Source organism: Tribolium madens, unplaced genomic scaffold, assembly GCF_015345945.1.
Source record: "Tribolium madens isolate multiple individuals breed KSU strain unplaced genomic scaffold, Tmad_KSU_1.1 Scaffold_19;HRSCAF=116;Tcas5.2_LG9, whole genome shotgun sequence".
NCBI lineage: Eukaryota > Metazoa > Arthropoda > Insecta > Coleoptera > Tenebrionidae > Tribolium > Tribolium madens.
This window is the reverse complement of record NW_025400983.1, coordinates 14,750,925-14,776,530: the sequence shown is the minus strand read 5'-3', so window position 1 is coordinate 14,776,530 and position 25,606 is coordinate 14,750,925. Positions and strand designations below refer to the sequence as shown.

The 25,606-nt window shown below is 34.1% G+C and overlaps 2 protein-coding genes across 2 annotated transcripts in view; one reads left to right on the top strand and one right to left on the bottom strand.

Annotated features, from left to right (window-relative positions):
* Positions 1-25,606, bottom strand: part of LOC123015967 (solute carrier family 25 member 35-like) — a 145,966-nt gene that overhangs the window by 62,329 nt on the left and 58,031 nt on the right. The gene's annotated exons all lie outside the window — the stretch shown is intronic.
* LOC123015969 lies at positions 62-7,759 on the top strand. The gene is made up of 2 exons (XM_044416094.1): positions 62-362; positions 7,485-7,759. Exons 1-2 carry the CDS (start codon positions 268-270, stop codon positions 7,756-7,758), a joined length of 369 nt encoding a protein of 122 aa, XP_044272029.1. The 5' UTR covers positions 62-267; the 3' UTR covers position 7,759.

The following is a 25,606-nucleotide window of genomic DNA, read 5'->3' as shown; positions in this document are numbered from 1 at the left end:
CTTTTGGAAAGTCGTCCATCCCTTACAGTAGGGTTGAGGAGGGGAGCATCTTAAGTTTACTGTGAAAGCAGAAAACAATGGTGTTTGTCGTTGGACATGTTCGAGCAGAACATGCAAAGCAAATTGGCATACTGAAGGTAAAATTTTAAATTTATTAAGCTTTCATTTGAATTAAAATATATTTTAGGCAAAGCAGACACCATATAACGTCGCTAAAATTATTTTATATAATAGCATTAAACGAAAAGCTGAAGACGACATCGTTGAATGTCCGTCAAAAATATTTTGATTGGCGCTAAAAAAAATATCTTATTGAACGAAATAGATGCGATACATGCTCCCGTGAGTACAAAGAAAAATGGGTAAGTGCAATTATCATTTATATTTTTTTTTCCATCCTCTAACTCTAACACAATTAAAATTGTGGAAATAGTTACTTATGTATTAAGGGCATAACGAGGATGTTTATGTTCGAGGGCAACAAGATTGCAAGGTCGAGATTTTGTAAGTTGCCCGAGGTACATAAACATCAAGTTATGCCCCTGGTACATACATTTTATTTTTCACTTTTAAATCGATTTTTGGTAAAATCTTCAATAATTCAATTTTAAGTTGTCTTGTATTTAGTGACTCCTTTGCTAATTGTGTTTTCAAGTTTAAATATTAAAAATAACATAAAATTGTATTTCTGTTGAATAAATGTCCCTAAATGATTCCAGTTTTTATCTGATTATTAAAAATTAATCGATGAAATTTGCGGGCCGTAAAGAGCGGACATAATGATTACGCCCGCTTTTTATTAGGGTCCCGGGTATAAAGATCTTCATTATAAAGCTCGTATCCTAGGTGAAAAAAAAATTATCAGGTGTCTATACCTGTGAGTTTAGCCAGTTGTAATCGCGCTTTCGGTTGAATAGCACATCAATTTCAAGCCATTATGACCACAATTACTCAAACGCCGAATTGAGTGATATGGTCTTAGTGTACGCGACCACGGCAGATTTTTACCCGCATCACACGATCGAGAACAACCGCGAACTGCCAACGTCTTGGAAGTGGAGCCTGAAATTTTAGATGCCGTTGAAGAAGATCCCAGTTTAATTAATTTAAAAACAACAATGCAACCACAACAGGAGAAGGAAATAGGAGAGACATTAGATTCAAAATCCAACGTCGCAATAAAAACCATATTCAAATAATTCAAAACAGTGATTACAAAAACCTTGCTAGCCATGTGTTGAAGAGAAAGCGAAGATATAAGCAGCAAATTCTCTGCTTCAGCGCTAAATTCGTAATAAGATCGAAATATTTCGTATAGTTTCGGGACTTTTCGGGAATCAGTCCAGTTTCCAATTTTACTGTGGTTTTCGTTTTCGCAGGAGACTTTTAGGTTAGGTTATTTGCCCTATCTAGATAAAAGTAAATCTGTAAGTAAAAAAATCATTTTTGTGTTTGGTAAGTGACCCACGGTTTTTTTTCTATTTGCTGACATACTTCGGGAACCTCGGTAAGTACAGTTTGCATTTTTTTGTTTGATAAGGTTAGGTAGCTTATCAGAAATGACTAATGAATTGATGAGTTACGAAAATTTGACTTGTGACGAAGAGGGGTGTATTATAGAGCTTTTACTGAAGACCCCCTTCAATCGTTTCACTATAGTGGAAAAAACCACAATTAAAAATCTGCAGAGACCAACACCTGATTTATCAACGAAATTAACTTGCACAATAAAAATTAAGCAAAAAATTACAATAAGGCATTTTCAAAAATCCTATTAATAGAAAAATATCTGGCTTTGCGCTTGTGCGAAATTAAATAAAATGTTTTGTTGGCCATGTTTGCTTTTCGGTACTGATAAAACTGTCTGGCGTACTGATGGTTACGACAATTTAAATAACTTTTTTAATGCAGCTAGCAAACATGAGAAAAGCCAAGGGCATATTTTTGCAACTGCCGCTTTCAAAATGTTTAGTGGGGGTGTGAGAATTGACACTGCTTTAGACGAGCAACGTCGATTAGATACCATCGAACACAATAAAAAAGTTGCAAGTAAAAGGGAAATCATGAAGCGACTTATTGACGTTGTAAGCTATTTAGCAACTCAAGAACTCGCCTTCAGAGGCCATCACGAAAGAAAAGTAAGTTCCAATCGTGGGAATTACATCGAACTCTTAAATTTGGTCTCCAAATATGACGAGAAATTAGCTGTTCATTTACAAGAACTTCTGTTTTCTCTGGCATATCAAATCATATTCAGAATGACATAATCGAATCTGTAGCGACAATTCTTTCTGCTTTAATTAAAGAAGAAATAGATGCAAGTTTATTTCTCTCTATCTTGCTGGACGAAACTTCTGATGTATCTAACCATTCTCAGTTATCCACTGTTGTCCGATATGTGACAAAAGCTGGTGACATTCAGGAAAGATTTCTTGGTTTTATAGATGTAAGTAGCGACTGTACGGCAAATGCCATAGCGAACTATGTGATCACAAAAATTCGAGACTTAAAATGCGAAAATAAATTTGTGGCGCAGGCTTACGATGGTGCTGCAGTTATGGCTGGTGAACTCAATGGTACTCAAGCTAAAGTTAGAGAGGTGTACCCTAAGGCATTGTTTATCCATTGTTGCGCCCATGTTCTAAACTTAGTTCTTGCTTAGTCAGTAAATCACATTAAAGAATGCAAAAAATTTTTTGCTAGTATTAGTTTTGAAAAATAACGATCTACAAGACGCAATGCCCGAGGTATACAAGTTATGTTCTTTAATAATTGTAATTTCTTACAGTACCACTTCTGTTGTTGTTCTGTTTCAGCTCTTAAAAGAATAAAAACATACGCTAGGAATTCAACTGGCCAAGACAGATTATCCTCTTTAGCTTTGCTATCAATAGAACAAAAGCACTTGACCTTACTCCGCAGTAAATCTAAATTTTATGATGATGTAATTGACAATTTTAGCAAAAAAAACAGACGAATTGATTTGGTTTTTAAATAAACTTAGAAGCATTTTCCGTATGTTGCGGCTAGACCTTTATACAGATTTTTTTTGTTAATTTTTATACTCCTTTAATTTTAGAGATTGTGATACCTATAATTTTTTCTGAACCTTTATTCATAGAATGCAATTTGTTTTAATTACAACATGTATTTTTTGTTGAAACTGAACATTTATTGAATGTTTTTTTTATATTTAGGATTCTTATCTTTTTTTATTCACATGCTTTATTTTATTTTTTGTTTGTTTTGAAATCGCTCAAACGATTTTAACGAAGTTTGGAAGATTTTTAAGTTACTGCTGCTGCCCCCTGTAAAAACTCACCGCACGCCACTGTACAGAAGGTTCTTCAAGCACTCATTTGTTCCTCAATTCGCCGCTTCGCGGCTCGTTTCGGAATTTCAAATTTGTGCTTGAATAGATAGATACCTTTTCTGCAACTTGTATAGTCGTCACCAGGAATATTTGAGATTGACGTATGCAAAGCTTTATTGAGGATTAAGCAGCCTTGCGGTCGGCCGTAATAATTTTTCATGCTGATGGTACTACCCTGAAGATTTACGAAAGGGCCGTATTCAGGAATTTTCGTGGTAGGCTTTTAATTTATTACAGGCAAACATTTGGGAATTTATATATCAATTTAATATTAAAGTGATAATGCAGATTTGTAAAGAAACAATCTCAAAATATAGCTGAATATTAATATTACTTTAATTTTATTTTGACGAAAGCCTAAAAACAAATTTCTGTTACGGACCATCTCTTCCTACAAACCTTTGAAACGTACCTGTCCTAAGAAATACAAATTTGTTTATGACATTTCTACCGCAAGCCCCATGAACCACCGTGGGGGGTAATCGTCTTATTCTAAAATGAGTCTCAAATATTGTTGGTACCAACTATACTTTAATATACTATTCCTTCATTACACCGACCTAACCTGACCTATCCCAAACTGGCTCAACTTGGTTAATCAAAACCTAAAATAAAAAATTGCAAATGTGTAAGAATTTAATGAACATGTTACTCTTCATGTTCTGAATGATGCTGATGAAGATCGGAAAGGTTATTGGATATGCGATAGAATGTGGTTTTCAGAAACGAATTCGTGATGTAGAAATGATTTTTAAACCATTTCTTGAATTGAAAATTAACAAAATGGAGAGAAAACAACAGAAGAGAATAAAAGAAGAAGGTGGTATAAGTACATATAAATAATACTCCTACTTTAAACCGTTGAGTTAGTAGTAGTTAAATTTTCTACAATCTCACAACATTGTTGTAGGTTATTAAAAATATTACGCATTCGTGGAAGGCAAAAAAAAAAGTATAAATGTTCGAAAAAAAATTCAAAACTTATCAATCGTAATAGAGCTTTGAAAAGAAAGAAACGGTATCACAAAGTGTGGCTGTTGGTTCAGGAATTGTAAATTCTATTATTAATAAATTACCATTTATGTATTATCACATTCCTGGATATCAATTCTGTGGTCCAGGAATCAAACTTCAAAGACGACTTGAGCGAGGAGATCGTGGTATTAACAAATTAGATGAAGCATGCAGAGAACACGATATTGCTTATAACGAGCATCAAGATTTAGAAAACAGTCATAAAGCTGACCGCATTCTACTCGAGCGAGTGAAAAAAGAAGACGTGCTGCTGACGCTTCTTTTAGTGAGAAATCTGCTTTTTAGGTGTTTCAACAGCAATGAGTGCCAAATTGAAACTTGTGATGAGATGTTCTAATAACAATAAAATGAATGAAATACAAAAACGCAGACGACGAAGATCACGAATTGGTAAAGTGAAGAAGTCAGGACGAGGACTAATTAAATTTAGTGATTTAATAATAAGCAAAGCGAAAAACACTTTATATAGTGGAAAATTTGATAGTACGAAGAGTGCTATAGGTGCAGCAATAAAAGTTGTAAAACAGTATAATTTTCAAGGTAACTCAAAAAGTAAATATTTTGAGCAAAACAGCCAGATTTCCAAGGGTAAACAGAAAAAATCGTGAAAACAACCACAATTTTCAAGGTAACTCAATAAATCTTAACTTTTCAAGCAAAACACCCCGATTTTCCAGGGTAAACAAAAAAGCAAATATTTCAAACTAGTTAAACAAGGGTAAACAATTGTCCAACTGATCGAACACGATTATTAATTGTAATTAATTAGACGAATTTTAAGAAGTTATGTAGATGTTTTTGCGCTACTTCTGGAGGTAATTTTGTAAGTAAAATAACAGTAACTTTTCGTAGCAATTCAATATGCTCATCGTTTGTTATAACAAATTTAAATTCTTCATATAGGTAAGATTTGGACATTACTTTACTTTCAACTCCCTTTGGTTACCTTAAAAAACACCCTTTTTTTTCAAAATGTGCAAATTTCCTCTTAATAATGGCCAAAAACAACACACACAAAATCTCGAGCATTCCCAACAAACGGGTTATTAAATCGGACATCTTTACCAAATTCGACGACTCTACCGAAATTAACGAATCTATAGGAATCAGACATCGACGGACAAATTCAACTTTGGCGAACAGCTGGACATATTTCCCAAATCGATCAATCTAACCAATCGACATCGTTTAAACATCGTTCTACAATCAATACTGTTCGAATGTCCACCGCTCCAAAATCGACATCCAGAATCCAGAATCAAGCGGCTCAACAAACGACATCGTTTATACTTTACTCCAAAATCAAATGGAGGATGGATTATTTATTATCGACATTGGCTTCGGCCTGCGGAGAAGTAGTCCCTCTCAGGGACGCTCTGAGCTGGCTGTGCCAGACATCGACTTTGTCTTTGGATGCCATCTATCAACAGACAGATCCATCCATAATAATAAATTATTAAAAAAACGTAATCCATTAGGCAAATTTTACAAATCCAAAATTCGACAATATATAAATATTTTAAGACAAAATTATTTTAGACAACAAAGATTGGAGAATAGTAATAATTCTAAATTACAATGGGAACTGCTCTATAATTATTTAAAAATTTCTAAAAGAAAAACAAATTTCGAAGGTGACTTAAACTTAATTAATATGCACTTTGTTAATGTAGGTAAAGAACTGGCAAACAAAATTCCATATATTAAACGAAAATCAGAACAAACTATTTCAAATACCATTTTTTATGAGCCAATTACAGAACAAGGAATTAAAAACAAAATAATTTTATTGAAAACAAATGTTGCTACAGATCCTGATTCTATCTCGGCCAATTTATCAAAAATTTACAAAGATACCATTTCCAAACCTTTAGCATATATGTTTAATTTATTTCTAGAAAATGAGGATATACCGCAAGAATTTAAACATTCTGTAATAACACCGATTTATAAAGGTTCTGGAGGCAAACTAGATCCAAATAATTATCGAGCAATTTTTGTTATTTCCAACTTGGAGAAAACTACTCGAAACATGCATTTACAACAGAGTTTATAATTTTATTGCAAAATACAATATTCTTTCCAACAACTAGTTTGGCGTTAGAGAAAGGAAAAATACTACGCAAGCAATCAATAAATTAATATCCAGATTAGACACTTGTAGAAGAAACAAACTAGTTGTATTTTTAGATCTGAAAAAACTTTCGATACAGTAGATCATTCTATTCTCTTAGATAAATTAGAAGAAATAGGAATTAGAGGCAATTTATTTAAGAATTACCTAGAAAATCGAACTTGTACTAAACTTAAAAATAAAAAATCGGATATTTTAAAAATTAATTGCGGTGTCCCACAAGGAACATGCCTAGGCCCTTTATTATTTAACATTTATATAAATAGCTTAACAAAATTAAAATTAAACGGTGAATTAGTTTTATTTGCAGACGATACAGCTTCAATTGTAGAAGCGGATTCAGACAAACTATACGAAAAAACAAACTCGGATCTATTTTTAATTAGAAACTGGCTAATCGAAAAGAAATTTTGTCTAAATATTTCTAAAACAGAATATATTTACTTTTCTATAAATATTAAAACAAGATATTTTGACTTTTCTACTAATATTAACACTGATGGAAAAATTCTCTTACACGAATACGACTGTTATAAAAGAGAAAATTGTAAATGTATCCCGTTAAAAGCAGTAAACCATTAGAAATATCTTGGGGTTATAATAGACAAGGGATTTCACTGGAAATTACATATTAATACAGTTTGTACAAAAATAAAAAAAATCATTTAAAGCACTTAATATATCCGCTACAGACAGTTTTAGAAAATCAGTTTACTCTGCTTTAGTACAATCTTACTTACAATATGGTTAATGTATTTGGGGTAATAAAGTAACAGAAATCTTAATCAATTTACAAAAGAACATAATTAGTAAATTTAAACTAAATGTGCCCACGCTAGATCAGCTTTATAAACTCGCCTTAGAAAATCCCAATTTTAGGCCTTTACCATATAATTTCGAAAATCGTTACAAACAGTATTTTCCTATTTTAACACTTTGCAGATACGATATAAACGATATAACTACGAAAACTGCAAACAATTCTTCAGTGGAGGTGGTGCGGAGGCTGAAGAGGCGGTTGGAAGAACGCCAGGAAATTTTGTCAAATAAAAGAATACTGGCAGAATCCATATTAGACCAACTTTCTCAACAGGAAGAAATTAAAAAACACTTTAAACAAGTCAGGAGGAGAGCAATAAGCTCTCTCCTCCAATGCCAAATTGAGGAAGCAAATAAATGCATATCAATTTTGTTTATTATTATTTGTAAATCATAGATGTGGGCTTATATTATATGTTAATTAGTAGTTATAGTTAGGTTATTTTATGTACATATTTTTAGTTTATATTTTAATATCTTTAATTTTAACCAACTTTACTCTCATTTAAATCTTTTCTAAGTTTTTTCAATTGTAAACGATAGTTTTTCAAATGAGTAAGACTGACTTCCAAAGAATGTGGATTCTCGAGTATGTTAGTTTCATGAATTTTATTTTCTAAAGCTGTTTTAACTATTTTAACACTTTTATTAGTGTATTTTAAAAACTTATTAATTTCATCTAAACTCTTTATTTTACTAATATATTCACGAATTAATTTTACAGAACATTTAGCTAGAGAGCTTACTGTGGAAGACATACTTGCTTTTTCTTGCGTCTATCTTTCACTTTTATTATTACGATATCACGATAATTGTACCAACTAACTAAAACTTATATTTTCACTGTACGATGATTACACAAAGACTGTTAAAACTCACGCTTTCACCCTCTTATTTATAGTAGATAAGTATTTCATCATGATCTAAAAATAATAGTGACATCATGATCTTAAAATAGCCATGACATCATGAACTAAAATAGCAATGAAATCGGGGGATTCCCCATATTTGTGGTAGGGGATTTACCCTGTTGTGATAATAAACGAAATAAAAATATCAGCTTTTGTCTTCTGTAACACTATACACAACTATCAAAGGGTAAAAAAATTAAATATACGTTTGTTCACACGGGTGTCAGGTTACACTTTATGCAAATTCAACAAAATTAGCATTTCTGGTATCGGATTACATTTTTTGCAAGATCAGCAAGATTTTTGCAAAATCAGCATTTTTTGGTAGCGGATTACATTTTTTGCTGCCATCAACAAAAAATCTGCAAATTCGGCGTAATTTTCCCACACATTTCCACACTCTGAGTTACCCTCAAAATGGCGGATTTGTTTTCTTTAGGGCCTTATAAAAGCTTTACCGGCACTCGAAGTTATCATTATAATCTGAAGAAATTCAGTGAGATCTACTCGTAGTTTTGTGTATTACTGTGTAAAAAAATGAAGGTTCAGAAGAAGAATATTCTTTCAAGATTCACTCAAGAAAATTGGTGCAGTGGAACCACCAACAAATGTAAGTTTTTAAAAATTAATTAATTTTATAATAATTAAAACGTGTGTTCATCTAAAATCTCTCAAAATGGCTTTGACGAATATTTTACATATGTTTTTTTTTTCCAATTTCTTTGATAATTAAATAAACAAGAATCTAACTAATTAAGTATAAAAATAGTTTTTATTAAAACAGCAAAAAGTAATAACTTTGTAATAAAAAAATAAAATAAAAATGAGCATAAAATCTTTTCTACATTTCAGAAAAAATATCATTTGTAACTATTATTATTTTTACTATTTTTTTTTGCAGGAAATAATTGACCTGAGGACGCCGATGCGTGTTCCAACTCAGGAATTTGAAGAAAAATTTAGAATAATATTTTAACGAACGACTCCATCCTTGTTCAGTTTGAAGCCATCTCTCCACCTTCACCGCCAACCCGTGAGGATAATCAAGTGCCACCCCAACCTGAGCCCCAAACAATTCAGGTGCTCTCAAACGTCAAAATTCATCTCCCAAGAGCACAAGCAAGAAAAGACCTCACCCTCATTCAAGCAGAGTTTGAAACTGAGACTGAGAATGAGGATGAGGGGTCGGGGGATGAAGAGGATGATGAAGAATTGAGGGAGATGATTGAAACTACAAAAGCCCCGAACAATTGTTCAGTTGAGGAAGAAGTGCAGGGGCTAAAGAGGCGGTTGGAGGAACGTCAGGAAATTTTGGTACAAAAGAGAAAATTGGCTGAAACGATGACGAAGGAGTTACTGCAAAAAGAAAACAATCTGAAAAAAGAACTGAAGCAGACGAGGAGGAGGAGGAGGGCAATAAGCGCTCTCCTCCAATCCCAAATTGATGAGGAACATCACTGTAGTTTAGTTGTAAATAAGTTATGTAAATAATAGCTAGGTTTATATAATATGTTAGTTTAGTTATAGTTAGGTTATTTTATTGTACATATTTTTAGTTTATATTTTTATATCTTTATTTTTAATTTTTAGTTTTTTACCTTTAATAAATATTGTTTATTAGTATATCTGCCTTTTATTTTCACATTGAAAGTTCAGTGACTGAAAGGTGATACTGTGGCTTACTACGGGAGGTAATCGAAACTCAGATCGTTGCATTCAAAAGAATGCGTTTACAAACAGATACTTTGTAAACATATAAAAATTAAAAACCTTTACATTACGCTTTAGTTGCTAGTTGTTCATCATCATGAGAGTAATAAAACAAAAAATTAAACTTCCAATAAATATTCTTCCTATAAAGTCTGTTAAGTCTAGTTAAAAAAACTTGATCCAGATTGTTATTGCCCTTTAATAAAAAAAACAAACAAAGTGAGCTTTGCGTATCTATGACAATAAAAAAATGTTGTTTAATCTACCGCAATTGTCATCTTCGCTGGTTTCAGTTTATTTTGTGGTAAACTTTGTTTATAACAATGGAGCGAAGATTTAATGCCGAAATGGCCGACATCCATTTAATGTTTGGAAAATGTAATGGCAATGCGGCCACCACCAGAAGGCGTTACATCGCACGTTTTCCTAATAGAAGGCCACCTTCTAGAGGATTTATTCTTAGAATAGATCAAAGATTACGTGGAACTGGGTCTTTTCGTTCAAGAAACAGAAATGGTAAAAGGCCTAGAGCGGCTAGAACACCGCAATTAGAGGAACGGGTTCTGAATCAGGTGGAAGAGGATCCAACAATTAATATACGAGAAATAAGCCGGACAGAAAATGTTTCTCAGACTACTGTTTGGAGAATTCTGCGTGATCAAAGTTTATATCTATATCCATTTCATCGGGTTAAAGTACAAGAACTTCTTCCCAAAGATATCGAGAGAAGAAGAATGTTTTGCCAATGGATTTTGGAAAATCATCAACAAGATCATTCGTTTTCCTCTCACATTTTGTTTACGGATGAATCGTATTTTCATAGGAAAGGTATATTAAATATGAGAAACATGCACGTCTGGGCAAATGCAACCCCGCACGCTGTGTTTATCAATCATACACGGCAAAATTTTCGAGTAAATTATTGGATCGGTTTTCTTGGAAACCATTTATTAGGTCCTTGGAGATTGCCCGATATCTTAACTGTAATCTCCAATTTACCCCCATACTGGAAGATTTTTTTCTTTTAAGGCCTTACAAAAGTCTTGACCACCACCTAAATTGTCATTACAGTCTGAAAATATTCAACTGTCGTGTGTGTAGTGATAATTGTGAAAAATGAAACATCCAAGAAAAAACTTGCTCGCATTAAAAAAAATTAAACCAAAAGTAAGTTTTTAAAAATTAATTAATTTTGTAAAATACATAAATTCTCTGTTCTTTTGCTTTTAACATAGATCAATATTTTCATACTTTTTGTTTTCTTTTGAAGGAAATTATGGATCTGCGAGTTGCGATAATGCCTGCAGGAGCTACATCAGAAAATGTAAGTTTTTAAAAATCAATAAATTTTTCTTTATAATAATTGTTCTTTCTTGCTTTTAACATAAATCAACTAATTTGATAAAATTTAACTATTAAACAATATATTTGTCTATAATACATAATTTTTTTCTAACTAATTTGATAAAATTTAACTATTAAACAATATATTTGTCTATAATACATAATTTTTTTCTTGCTTTTAACATAGATCAATATTTTCATACTTTTTGTTGTTTTCTTTTGCAGAAAATTATGGATCTGCAAGTTGCAATGATACCCGCAGAAGCTTCCACTACAACAACGAAAAATGTAAGTTTTTAAAAATTAATTAATTTTTCTCTATAATATATAATTTTTCTTTCTTGCTTTCAACATAAATCAATTAATTTTATAAAATTTAACTATTTAACTATTAAATTATATATTTGTTCATAACACATAATTTTTTTTTTCTTGCTTTTAACATAGATAAATATTAGTATATATTTCTTTTTGCAGGAAATCATTGATCTTCGAACTCCTGGACCGAACCAGGAGTTTGAAGAAATATTTCTGAACAATATTTTGGCTAATGATTCAATCCTTGTGGAGCTCCACAATCTTTCAAGGCCATCAAGGGAACCGAAAATCAAGGTGCTCTCCGATGTGCGGGTGAAACCGGCAAAAGGGCGAGGAGTCAAGGACCTCGTCCTAATGCAACAACATGATCGAATTTATGAAGACATTTCGTCTTCATCTTCGGAAGAAGAAGATGAAGAAAACGTCAACCTGTTCCTTCAATCTGAAAAAAGATTGAGGGAACAGATCTCGAAGAAACAAAAGCCTCTTCAGTGGATGAAGAGGTTAGGGGTTTGAAACGTCGCCTGGAGGAAAGAGGTGAGGTTCTAAAAAAGACGCGAACTTTGGCTGAGAATCTGATAAACGACCTCTCCAAACAAGAGGATGAATTGGAGAGGGAGTTTACAGAAATTAAATCAAAATTGAAGAAAATCCGAAAAAAGCGCAAAGATATCACCTCTATCCTCCAGACACAGGAAGAAGAAAACAAATGTAAAAATATAATTTTAAGTATTAGGGTGTAGATTTAGACACTAGTTTAGTTATTATATTACTTTTGTGTATATTTCAGTTTAGTTTTTATGATTTTAATTTTTAATTGTTACTATTTAGTTTTTTTTTTTTTTTTTGATTAATAAATTAATCGTATTTAATACATTCATCTTTTATTTCCACATCAGAAGTTCAATGACTGAAAGGTGATACCATCATTATTGGTACTTACACGTGAGTGATAATCGAAACTCAGATTGTGGTGTTTACAGTGTTAGTGCTGTGTAGACATTTAAATATTAAATTCCTTTACTTTACGCTTTAGTTGCTAATTATTCTAGTAATAAAACAAAAAATTAAACTTCCAATAAATATCAGTGATTTTGATATTTCTACGAACCAAAATCGAAGACATGGTGATTTATTACCTTCATCCATTCGATGTTTAATTGTAGGTCCAAGCAATTGTGGTAAAACTAATCTAATTATTAATCTTATTGAACAGATGAATGGTCTCAGATTTGAAAATTTATACATTTATTCAAAGTCTTTATATTAAACCAAGTATCAGTATTTGGAAAAGTTTGTAAAACCCATAAAAGGTTCTTCCGCAGCCGCATGAAGCAAAACCAAATTCTATATTTATATTTGATGATGTAGCATGTGATAAACAAGATCTTATGAAAGCATATTTTACTATGAGGCGACATAAAGGTATTGATTCGTTTTACTTATGTCAAACTTATTCACATGTACCAAAGCATCTAATTCGTGATAATGCTAATTTAATCGTTCTTTTCAAGCAAGACAACCTAAACTTACGACATGTATATGATGATCATGTAAAAACTAATGTATCATTCGATAAATTCTAAGAAATGTGTTCAATGTGTTGGAAGAATAATTATAGATTTTTGGTGATAGATGAAGATAGCGATATTAATAATGGAAGGTACAGAATAGTGATGATTCATTTGTTGATCCTCAAAACAAATAAAAGCTGAATACACAGTTTTACATAATTCGACGTTCTTATTGTGAAGTCATCATCTTACACAATATCTTTTAGTGTGTGCACTTAGTAGGTAATTTATAAATAATATGAATACAGAGGCATTGCAAAATACAATCGAATTAAAAAAGAAATTAATACAAATACAAAAACAGCTTCAACATACATTAGCCTTAATTAAAACGAATGAGCTGAATCAACAACGTAAATTTTTACCGATTACAACCGAACTTAAAACAATTGCAAAGAAATTACATGTAGACGGAGTAAAAGAGAATGATAATTTAAAAACAGAAAAACTATTAGAATCAAAAGTTGAAAGTTGTTCTAAACCGAAATTTCATCCTTTCATTGATACAAATGATTCATCATTTTGCATTTAATTCGTACTGATGTGAATAGTACCGTAGATGAAGTAAAATTGAATTAAATATTAAGCGTGTTTCCGCGATTATATAGAACAAATGTAGGGAAGCTAAGAGGTTGGGGTACGGGGTTATTTTACTTAAAATTATTATGTCATTATCTCAAAATAACTATGACATCATCAATCTAAAAATAGCTGTGATTCATCGAGTGATCTAAAAATAATCATGACATCATAATCTAAAAATAGTCATGCCCTCATAATTCTCAGACTTTGGAATCCAGAATTGAGAGTGGGATCCGGAAACAAGGATCCAGGAGTGGGGGTTTAAATTAAAAATGTCTAACAGAGGTGAAATCCCCCAAGAATTGTACAATTTGACTGCCAATAGGCTGCTAATTAATAAAAATGCCGAGGCCAAGGAATATAGAATGTGCCATGTTACACTCTATATCGGTTTGTTAAAGTAGTTAGGAGTACGAGAACCCAAAAATCGGTTATAATCCACACAATAAAGTTTTCAGTCAAGAACTGAAAAAAAAATATATGTAATTACTGTGAAATCTCGGCTGAATTGTATTACGTTATTGTATAATGTGAAATACTTGATTTTATGTTTAAAGAGTAAATAAACATTTTTAGGTTAACCGTGGAGCAAGTTGACGGGGGCAAGATGACGAATTTGTCAACATCACTTCTATTCAGCTATTCTTGTGCTATAAAAATATTAATTAAGGCCAGTAATTGATTTTTTAAGATGGTGAGACACTACGTTAAAAAGCCGGAACGTCGATCCTGGTCAGACGACGCTTTACGAGTAATTGCAGCGCTTCATGCTGTAGAAGAAGAAAATATGAGCATTAACACTGCCAGCCAAACATTTGAAATACCTGAACCTACTCTCCGAAGATATTTTAAAAAGCACATACAAAACGAAACACTGTCCAGTAGCGGAGGTAGGCATAAAACTACTTTCAACGAGGTACAAGAAAAAGAATTGGCCGCATATCTTACTGATTTAAATACCCGAGCCTTCGGTCTTACATCAGCAGAATGCCGAAAGTTAGCGTATGAATACGCTGAACAGAATAATATTAAACACTAGTTTAATACGACAAGCAAAACTGCTGGTGCAGATTGGTTAATTTTCTCCATGAAGCAGCAAAACATTAGTTTAAGGCAACCAGAGTCGAAATCTTTAGGGCGTTTGATAGGATTTGAGGTTGGCAAATTTTTCGATTTGTTCAGGAACCTCAAGGAAAAACATAATTTCGGACCTGATAGGACATATAATAAATATGGATGAGTCGGCAATTTCTACCGTTCCAAATAGACAAACAAAAGTTTTAAAAATATGCAATGTTCTATAGACAATTTCAACCTGGAAAGACAGTAAAAGTGCGTCCGATGCCCAATATCTCCGACAAAGTCTCCGTAGTCCAAAATTTATTAACAGTTCTATCTGCTTGAGTGATATACTAGGTCAGTTGTCTCTATGGAAAAAAGGAATATTTTATGTTTGTCAATCATGTTTCAGGGACAAATGTATCGTTTAGTCGTTTTCTTCAAACACCATCTGTAGACTTGAAGAGTTCAACGAATGCGGTAAAAGACACTGTAAGCGTACTCGAAGAGAAGAGAGAAGAGACTGAAATTGCATTCAGACAATTATTTCTTGGAGCGCAAGACCTTTCGTAACATTTAGACGTAGAGCTGAAGGTCCCGCGCCTTGTTTCCCGACAGATACACAGAGACAATTACCAAACATCTCACGAGTATGTTCCACTTTTAGACAATATACCTAATATCAGATCTAAAATATAGGTTTTCTCCAGATGTGTTGAATATCTTTAACCTAGGAGTCTTCTTGCTTCGTTCTACACGCACTGAGCAAAATATTTTATCTGTGCGCGAAGCAGCAAATATATACAAAGTACTTCTAGATGCTCCTGTCTCTGCTGTAATGTCTGAGTTCAAACTGTGGGTGGCTAAATGGAAAGACAAAGTCCAGGGTGGCTCTGAAATTCCCAGTTCTTTGATTCGGATCACTGAGTCGTGTGAATTGTACCCTTGTATCAACCCGATGCTTCGAATTTTAGCTACCTTACCAATACGTGTGGCAACAGCGGAGCGTACATTTTCAACTCTCCGACGACTCAAAACTTGGCTTAGGTCTAGGATGGGAGAAGAGCGACTCACTGGTCTTGCTTTGCTGCACATCCATCGAGATATTGAACTTGATATTGACAAAGTTTTAACTCGATTCGCATTCTAAAAGGCGACTTAAATTTGCCCTTTAGATGCACATTAGTGGATTTTTTATTTTAATTTACTATTACAAAGTGATAATATATAATTGTTTGCATTTCAGGGTAAGCAAGATTTTGCAAGAACCTGTAAATTAATTTTTGTGAAATAGGTTAAGATTTCTGATTTTGTTAAATTTCTGAATTCTCTGTAATATTTGAATGTATTTATTTCACTCAAACAATAATGAGGATATAGAACATAGTACACCTGCAACGTCAACAACACAATCTGAAACCGCATAATTTGAATTACCGTTATCCTCATAATCATCTGAACCCCAAGATATAAAGCCAGTAACTTTAGAAACTTGTTCATTAAATTATTTAGCAAGTTCTGTTATACATAAAACATATAAAAAACAAATTGTAACCTTTGTAGAAACACATTAACTAAAATTGAAGAACTCATGACTGATAAAAATGAGGTTGTTATACTCAATCGAGATTACAGTAATACAAGTAATCAATATTTAGAAAGACCTCAGCCCGAATTATATCAAATTGTCAGAAATACTCCGAAAATATATAGCAAAATTATAAAGAAAAAACCTCATCTCCCAAATATTAAAACAGTTATAAAAAACAGGATTCATTTAAACAGTTTTATTAAAAACTGGTTACATTATAATAAAAACAACTGTTTCGAACATAGATGGTTTTTTTTAGTAAATAAACTCTTAGATACCAAATTGATTAGTATTTTTAAATCTTCTCGTAAAACAGGCAAGTCTCAAGTTCAAAGAAAAATGAAAAAGTTTCCAATATTTAATAGTTTCTAAGTCTAATTGTCGTATACAGGTAATTCACGAATAATATTGAGCCTGACGGAATTTCAAATTCAACCCGATCGTCGTATTCCGGACGCGAGAACTTTTACGCGTACCGTACAACGCCTTCGTGAAAGTGGAAGTTTTAAAATGAACATTCGTGACATAGGTTCTACAGAGCGTAACCGCAGACTGGACACCGAAGAAGACGTCTTAGAAAGAGTATAAACCAATCCAGGAGTAAATGCGAGGCGCTTGACGGCAGAAACAGATCTTTCGCAATCCATGATTTCGCGTATTTTACATGAACAAGGCTTTTATCCATTTCACATTCAAAAAGTCCAGGCTTTGAAACCCAAAGATTTATCTGGCTACAGATGAAGCAAGCTTCAATCGATTTCAGGAGCAATTTTCAATTAATGTTTGAATAGGAATCGTAGACGATCATTTAATAGGTCCTTATGTTTTACCTCCAAGACTGACAGAAGCCATTTTTTTTTGGAATTTTTATCATAGCAATTGGATGATCTTCTAGAAGACGTTCCTCTAGAAACACGCCATGAGATGTGTTACTTGCAAAACATTGCGCTGTTATTGTGCGAGAGTGGTTGAACGCTAATTACTCAAATAAATGGATAGGACGTAGTGGGCCTGTGCCGTGGCCGTCTCGCTCTCCAGATGTAAATCCATGCGATTTTTTTGCATGGGCCCACATGAAACAATTAGCGAATGCTACTTCTGTAGACACAGTGGAGGAATTGCGCTTGCGAGTGGAAAATGCTGCCCAAACAATTCGTGACGTGTCTGGTGTTTTCGGCAAAGTGCAAAGATCTTGACTACGTCGTGCTCGGGCTTGCATAGATAACGCAAATGAACATTTTGAATATTTTTTTATAAATGTGGCCACTGTTTAATGCCTGGTTCATGCACGTCAAATCTAATTTAATGTGACATAACGTAAAAGTTGAAAGCTGTGATGTTAGTAGAGGCGTTCACTCACACATGTAATATTTTAATTTAATTGACACCGTCGTCCTCTTCACGAAATTCACCCTTTTCGTGGCGACACAATATCGGTTTGGGATGACATTTGTTTTAATGGGCGTACCGACTTAATGGTACTTGAGGGCAATATGACCGCACGTATTTACGTAGATCATGTAGTCAACAATGTCCTACCCATGTATCATGCGGCTATTGACGAAAATTTTTTGTTTTTGGACGACAATGCTCGGCCGCACCGCGCCGAAATTGTGAAAAAAAAAAGTCCCTAAACAAACGAAAACTTGTGTTCGCAGAAGTAAAGAAACGAGATGAAGATGAATACTGGGACGATGAGGATTATCGACACACTCCAAAATATAATTGTGCTAATAATAGTTTTAAAAAATAAAATGTGTATTAATATTTTGACTTTTTTTAAATTTCATTAATTAGTGAGCAAAATTGCATTGGGGTTGAAACTACCCTAAACTACTTTTAACCTCTCAAAAAAAGGTTTAACAACCCCCAATATACAAAAAAAATCAAGTCAGGTCGTCAAAAAATTCACAAAATTAATTTGTTTCATTTACTTTAATGTGACATTACACGAACAATAGTACCCCTTTAAAAAAAACACAAAACACATGAATCAAAACACGTGTAAGCAATTTTACCATTTTGCAAAGGATGCAAGATTTTTATCTACTACTTGTTTTATTTACACAACTACATAAAATTTATTTTTGATTTATTTCTTTATTTATAAACTGAATATTTTTTAAAAACATTAATTAAGTAACCAATAGTTTATTATTTATTCATTTAAAACACGTATAGTTGAAATTTTAGTTTGTGGATTATTTACTTCGATCAAAAACAACAACTCAAATAAAACAGTGCATTTTTAATAAATTATGTTTTAGATAGAAACACAAATTAAAGAATAATGTTTAATAGAGATAAACTCGAATACCATTCAAGGTAAAAATACATGAATCAAAACGTTGAATCCTGAGTGAGCCAGAACCAGCACTATTTATCATTGAAGGTCACGCAAAACACATGAATCAAAACGTTGAATCCATTATCCACTACTCATGGTTAATATAATATAGAATTCAATGTTTTCATACTGTCTGATGTGTTTTGGCTTAAATTTTTGTAAACATTACACACTTTTGTGGAGCAGTTTAGATGTAGTTCCACAATAAATAGTTCGTTAAAATGCACGAGTTGTATCATTCAATCATTTGGTTCTTTGAGCCTGATTTTACGGCATCGAAAGAAAATTTTGTAAACAACCACAATTTAAAACCGATTATGTTAATTTTATAAATGAATATTCTGAATTAGGTCACATGAAACCCATAAAAAACCATATTAAACAAAAACACATACAAATGATCAATATTATTTACCTCATCATGCCGTCATCAAAGAATCGAGTTCTACCACTAAGCTTCGCGTTGTATTTGACGCTCCGCGGCTAGTTCAACTGACGTCAGTCTAAATGACACTTTAATGGTAGAAGCGACCATTCAACAAGATCTCTTTTCAATTATTACGAGATTTCAAACCTACCAAGTTGCTTTTTGTTGCGATATAGTTAAAACGTATCGACAAATTTAGGTCGATCCCAAAGATACGCCATTTCAACATATATTTTGGCCTGATAACAAAGACAAACCATTAAAAATCTATGAGCTAAAAACCGCCATGTACTGAACGGCATCCGCACCATATTTAGTCACAAAATGCCTCCAAAAATTAGCACTAGACAAAAAAAAACAATTTCCCCTTGCATCTGCAGACTTCTACGTGGACGATTTATTGTCAGGTGCAAATACTGTACAGCAAGCAGTCAAATTATGCGATCAATTAATTAATGCACGAGCTCAAGGCAGATTTCAACTTCAAAAATAGTCAACTAATTGTTTAGAAATCTTACCCATGCAAAATCAAAACGTCCATAAATTAATTAAAATTAACAGACAGCAAAATAAAGTGTTACCGGGATCAAGAATGTAGACAGCCCATGAGGCGTAAGAGAGTTGCGGGTATCTTAAAAGACGGTGCGAGGAGATGGCGCTAGCAGTACCGGTTGGTACTGCTAGGGTACGATTTTACCGCTCAAGATGGTGGCGAGAAGTGACAAGTGGACAAGTGGTATGCTGACCAACGAAGAGAAGGTGTGTGTCTCGCACATAAGACTCGAGGGGACCGCCAGGCGATGGTAGCTTTTAGGAAATGGGCATTTTGCAACCACTTGGAGCAAGAGATGTTGAAGAAAATGCCGGAAAAAAAATAGCGAAAATTTCAAGGACGAGGTTTTGGAGTTATTAATTTAAAAAAAGGAAAAGAAATACGACAAAAAGATATTAAAGTCAAATTAAGTTATAATGAGTATAGAGAGTATACTTTTTAGTAGCTAGAATAAAATTCATAACTTGAATATAATCAATTTTTGTAAAAAAAATCATGAAGCAGGTCGATTTTTATTTTTCCTTGCGCACCATTTGACACATATGGTTTTTATTTATCTGCTTCTGAAATGCACAGCCACCTTTAACTTTTTTTTTCAAATGTAATGTTATGACAAGTAACACATCAATCAACAATCGCTAATGTAATATGCTGACTACTAGCCTTTTAAAGGTTAGGAAATACATCATTAACTCCCATTACCAGTAATATCATTTTATGCCTTGGGCGGTAATATGCAGGTTTGCCAACGTTATTTAAACAATTTTAATATCAAATTGACACATTATTTCAATATTTTCTTTGACATTTCTGAAATGTTAAAAATCAAACGGAATTTGAATGGCCTACCACGTTTCAACCTTGACTTTGTTAGAATTTTATTTTATTCAAATTTTTGACCAAATACTCGGTGATAATACTAGCATTACCGCTTGTGTTTTATGCGAGGCAGGTGCTTCTCGATCATATCCAGGAGCATTCGAGATAATACCATATTTACTACCTAGTTTGTAATGTACTATAATTTATGAATACAGGGTGTTTACTACGGTCTTGGGGTTAAAATTTAAATGAGATGATATTAACGGTAGAAGAAAACTAATACGCTATCTAAAACAAAAATTCATGTTATATGCGTTATAATTCATTTTATACTATTTGTTTGAGAACTGCTGCTTCGGCTGCAACAATGACCATTAGTATCATTACCTTGTGTTTCACCGTAAATCATAATCACGACAACCAATTTATTATTTTAATATTTGTCATACATATTCATAAATTTGGAAAAAAAAATAAGAAAAACGAATCAAACCTGTTGGAAACCATTTTGCTGGAAGAGATTAAACAGAAAATCTTCGAATTTTGATAAAAACTAAAGCAAACGCAGATCAAATGATGGCAGTATCAAAACTATGAAGTGACTTTTCTCTTTCATTGTCATGGATACGATTTTTTTATCTGTTGCAACAATACAATATTATCTGGACAAGGAAATAATTCCAGTTACCCTCAAACCGTGCACCAATATTTTGGAGGTTAATAGCATTCTTAATAATAACAATTGTGTGAGTTTTTTTCTCGGTTACAGTATTTCTGTACTCTTCTATTACTAGGTCAATTTTCAACTCCTAGACTGTAAACACCCTGTATTTATTATCACTCGCACAAAAGCGATATAGAATCCTTCAGACTAGAATTAAAACTTTTGCCAAAGACAATTATCAATATGAAAAGAAAAATAAAACCTTAAAATAATGAATATGATGCAGTTAATAAGACATTCTGGAAAACTATAAAATAATGTTTAAAGAAACTTATAAACCGTCAAGGATTTCTGGTACAATTCCACTGTACAGTGGAATACGTTTAAAAACCTACGAGTATATTAGAAACAAAATGACTGAAGAAAGACTTTCCCACTTGGCCCTTTTTAACATTGAACGCGTCATGACAAAAGAAATAAACATTGCAAAAGTTGTTACTCAATTTGATGCTGCACATGACAATCGAAGGATTCTTTTGCACTAAGTAAGTTTCTGTTTATCCTTGTGTTGTTATTAAATAATTTCAAACACATTTAACACTAAAAATAGGCAACATACTACACATTGAAATATCCGCATTCGAATTCGACTTTAGCGCCACTTCTTGCGGTGGAAGTAGATGTCACCCCAATAGATGGAAAAGGGAGGAAGCGGGGGTTGTTGTTTCTAATAAGTTGTTTTTGGAAATCGTTGCCAAGTTTGCAAAAGACGCGAGCATGGAAAGAAAGGAGACCCGAAGGAGGAGGCGTTTCAGGTCCAGCAAGCCAATCATCGCCACGACGAGATGGAGGTCGAGACAAGCCACCACCCAGGCGCCGACTCGAAGCGATGAGACCATCGGGGAAAGTTCAAATTTGATTGCACTGCTCCTGGAACAACAAAGGAGGGCATTTGAGCAGCAAACGTCGGTTCTCTCGGGGCTTCTGGCACAAGCGTCTGTACGGAGTGATGCAGGGCCCCCAGTCCCTGTTTCTCTTTCAGCAGATCCCTTTCCTCCGCCAGTGGAAGCGGTTCCGGCGCTTGTGGGATCTCCGGACAGCGTCACCGCGCCAGATGTCTCCGACGGTTCATCGCCCCGGGTCCAGCAGGGTGAGGTGATCGATCCGCCTCCGAAACCCACTTCCGTTTCAGCCGAGTCAATCTCGGGATGGCAGCAAGTGGCCTCGGCGTTAGCGGCTAGGTCCGTGGCCCCATTGGATCGTCCGACCTTCAGGGATGCGGAATTTGAGAACCCGACTGGCTTCTTAGCGAAATTCTAGACATATTTCGAACGAACTCAATTGGCTCCCAAGGACAAGGTTCGGGAGGTGATGGCATGTCTCTCTCGACAAGCCGAGAAATGGACCCATTTTCACCAAAATTCCTGACCAGACTTCGACTCCTACAACACCGATTTCCTGAGTAGGCAGATTGAACTGCGGTCCAAAGATCTTTCATGGGTCTTTGACCCTTCTCGAGGCACCACCATGGCCGAATTTTTCATGGACCAGCTTACGGAACTAAGAACACTCGCCATTCCCATTTCGGAATCACGGATCACCTGGAGCGACGTGGTGCTCCTGCGCCGACGGTTTCTTCGGTGTCGAAGGATGTGGTTCGGTATTTTGATCCGTTTTCAGTTCCTCCACCAGTGGCGCAGTCAGGAACCGGGAAAAGGGTGAGAAGGGGAGGTGTTCTCATCCAAAAAGTTCAGACCAACTCAGCGGTGCCTTTTATTTCTTTTGTTTTAGCAAGGTAAGGCAAAAGGGCAGATAAAAGGTAAGCATAAAATCATAAACTTTAAGTTGTATCACAAAAGAACGTGAGACTGCTGTTGTGTTTTTTTTTATGTCCAACCGAGCCAACCCTAGCATCAAACGACCACCCTTCACGGTTTCGAACCGGACAAATGTGGTGAACGGGACGCTTGAGCAGTGACCGAGACAAATTCGAATTAGATTATTCCGGGTTCAATCCTCTTATAATTCTAACAGAGTTCGAGAAAAAATGGCAGGCTGCCTCTAAGAACACAGGTTCTACAGATATAAAAGACGATTCTGGTAAGGTTATACTGACCATTCCTCATAAATGAGATCTGATATTGGATTTGTCTTTATTAGTCTTAGTGTTTGTCATGAGAGGAACAGTTGCTAATAAAATTATAGCTAAGTCACAAGTGCAGTGGGTAGAAATTATCTATTACTAAAGCGTGATAGCTCCATCTCTCTCACACCCGTGTAAAGCATTGTAGCAAATCTTGGACCCGATACAAGTGAAAAACGGCAAAATGCGGAGACTAAGCAAAGATAGAAAACGAAAATTTAATCAAAAATCTATGGAATGCGAAACTTTCATGGCTGAAAAAGGCCTAAAAGTGACTAAATTTCTATTTAATTTATGTTTAAAAAAGACCTTAACCAAGAGTGCGTTGAATTTCAGTCTGACAGTTCGCGTCATTATGGTTCACACTCTTTAAGAAAATCAAACGAAAACCTCGCTAATACGGTTATAAACGTTGTGTGTGATTTGAAAAAGGCAAAACGGTGAAGTAATTTGTATTTGTGCAAAGACCGGTGTTGATTTTTTGTAAAGTGCGAGTTGAAGCGAAAGCGCTAAAGATGTAAATACTCATAAGGACGAACGGTCATAGGAACGAATTATCAGAGGTCCGAATGCTCAGTGGGCCGCCGAACTGCCGTTGTCTCTGTGAAATATCGCTTCGAAAGATTTTTATGCACATTGATGATTCGTAAACTTTTATAATGCATGAAATAATGCATGAAAAGTACGGTGAAAACTATGCAAAACCAGTGTCGAACATTTGCGGGTCAGGTATTGTACTTGGGGGCGAAGTAAATGAAAGAAATGTGTAATTTGAGGTAACCTGTCAGGTGAGAAAAWTTTCTTTGAAAAATTCAGAGACGTGTTGATTTTAGTTGAGAACTGTCAGTCTGACGTTTTTTTCTGTCATCGAAATTTGTCGTCTACTAAAAAGCAACAAAAGGACCGGAAGAACCGGTTAGAATTGGTCGTGATTTGTTTAAAAGTGATCAAGTTGAATGTGTTGTGTCTATTTTTTCCATTTTGGTGAGTGCCGGTGAAATTTTTAATAAATTGTGTGGGTCCAAGTGCGGCCAGGACGGGGTAGCAGTGGTCTGAGACGGCGATATAATTTTCGATAAAATGCACACTATCCGATCTAAAATATGTATGTGGTGGTTTGTGAAATATTGTTCAAGACTCAAAAGTCCCCATATAAACAAAATTTTGCCAAAAAATGTGTAATTTGAGGTAACCTGTCACGTGAGAAAATTTTCTTTGAAAAAATCAAGTGGCGTTTGTTTTTGACATTTATGGGCGTCAGTCACGGTGGGGACTAGCAGCGGCCTGAAACGGCACCGGCGATACAATTTTCGATAAAATGCACATTATCCTAAATTAGGTAGGTGGTGCTTTGTAAAATACTGTTCAAGACTCAAAAGCCCCCATATAAACGAAATTTTGCCAATTTGAAGAAATTTGAAGTTACCTGTCAGGTGAGAAACGAGAGCCGCGGATTTTGGGCCAACGAAAGGGACCTACCTAAAATAGAAATAATACTTATCTGATAACATAAAAGAGCAAGATGATAAGTCGTCAAGTGTCGTTTAGGACTTTAAGAGTCCCAAATAAAGAATGTCTAATTTGAGGTTATGAGTTATGACGCATAGACACAGATTACTTGCAGATTGGACACTCTTCCAAACCACAGATTATCTATTTTACAACAGATACGTCACTCTTCTGAATTAAAATAAATTCGGCGTCGCCGTGACCTCGGTGGTCGACTGTGATTGGCTAACCCAAACTTATGCCGTATTTATGAAAGATTTGGATTAGCTTATTTGGTGCGATTGTTGGTACTAATGCATATGTTGCTAACCGAATCCCCTAAACTTTTACTTCGTGCTTAGTATAATAGTAAAATRYRWAACACAACCTTAAAATTGTTTATTATAAGATTATAAAATGTGTTCATAAGTGTTTAATTACTCTATTAAAATAAATTAAACGAAATTTGCTGCATTTTAAATAGCTTCCAGTAAATGGTTAAGGCAAAAATTGTCTTTCTCTTTTTGATTACAATTTTGTTTAATTAATAGCCGCTACATTTTTCAAATTTAACGAAACCTCACAGCGCGCTACTATAGTCTGTGCTTTATTGCCATGATAACTGACATTTAAATACGCACTATTCAATATAAAAAATGTGAAAAAATTGGTAAATTATCAATGTATTTTTTTTATTTAACTAATTTTTGTG

Excerpts from the sequence above, each read along its gene's own strand:
- LOC123015969 (XM_044416094.1), top strand. The coding sequence starts at position 268 with ATGTCCGTCAAAAATATTTTGATTGGCGCTAAAAAAAATATCTTATTG. Across the intron at positions 363-7,484 it reads GTGAGTACAAAGAAAAATGG|ATACGATATAAACGATATAA; the intron begins GTAAGTGCAATT and ends AACACTTTGCAG.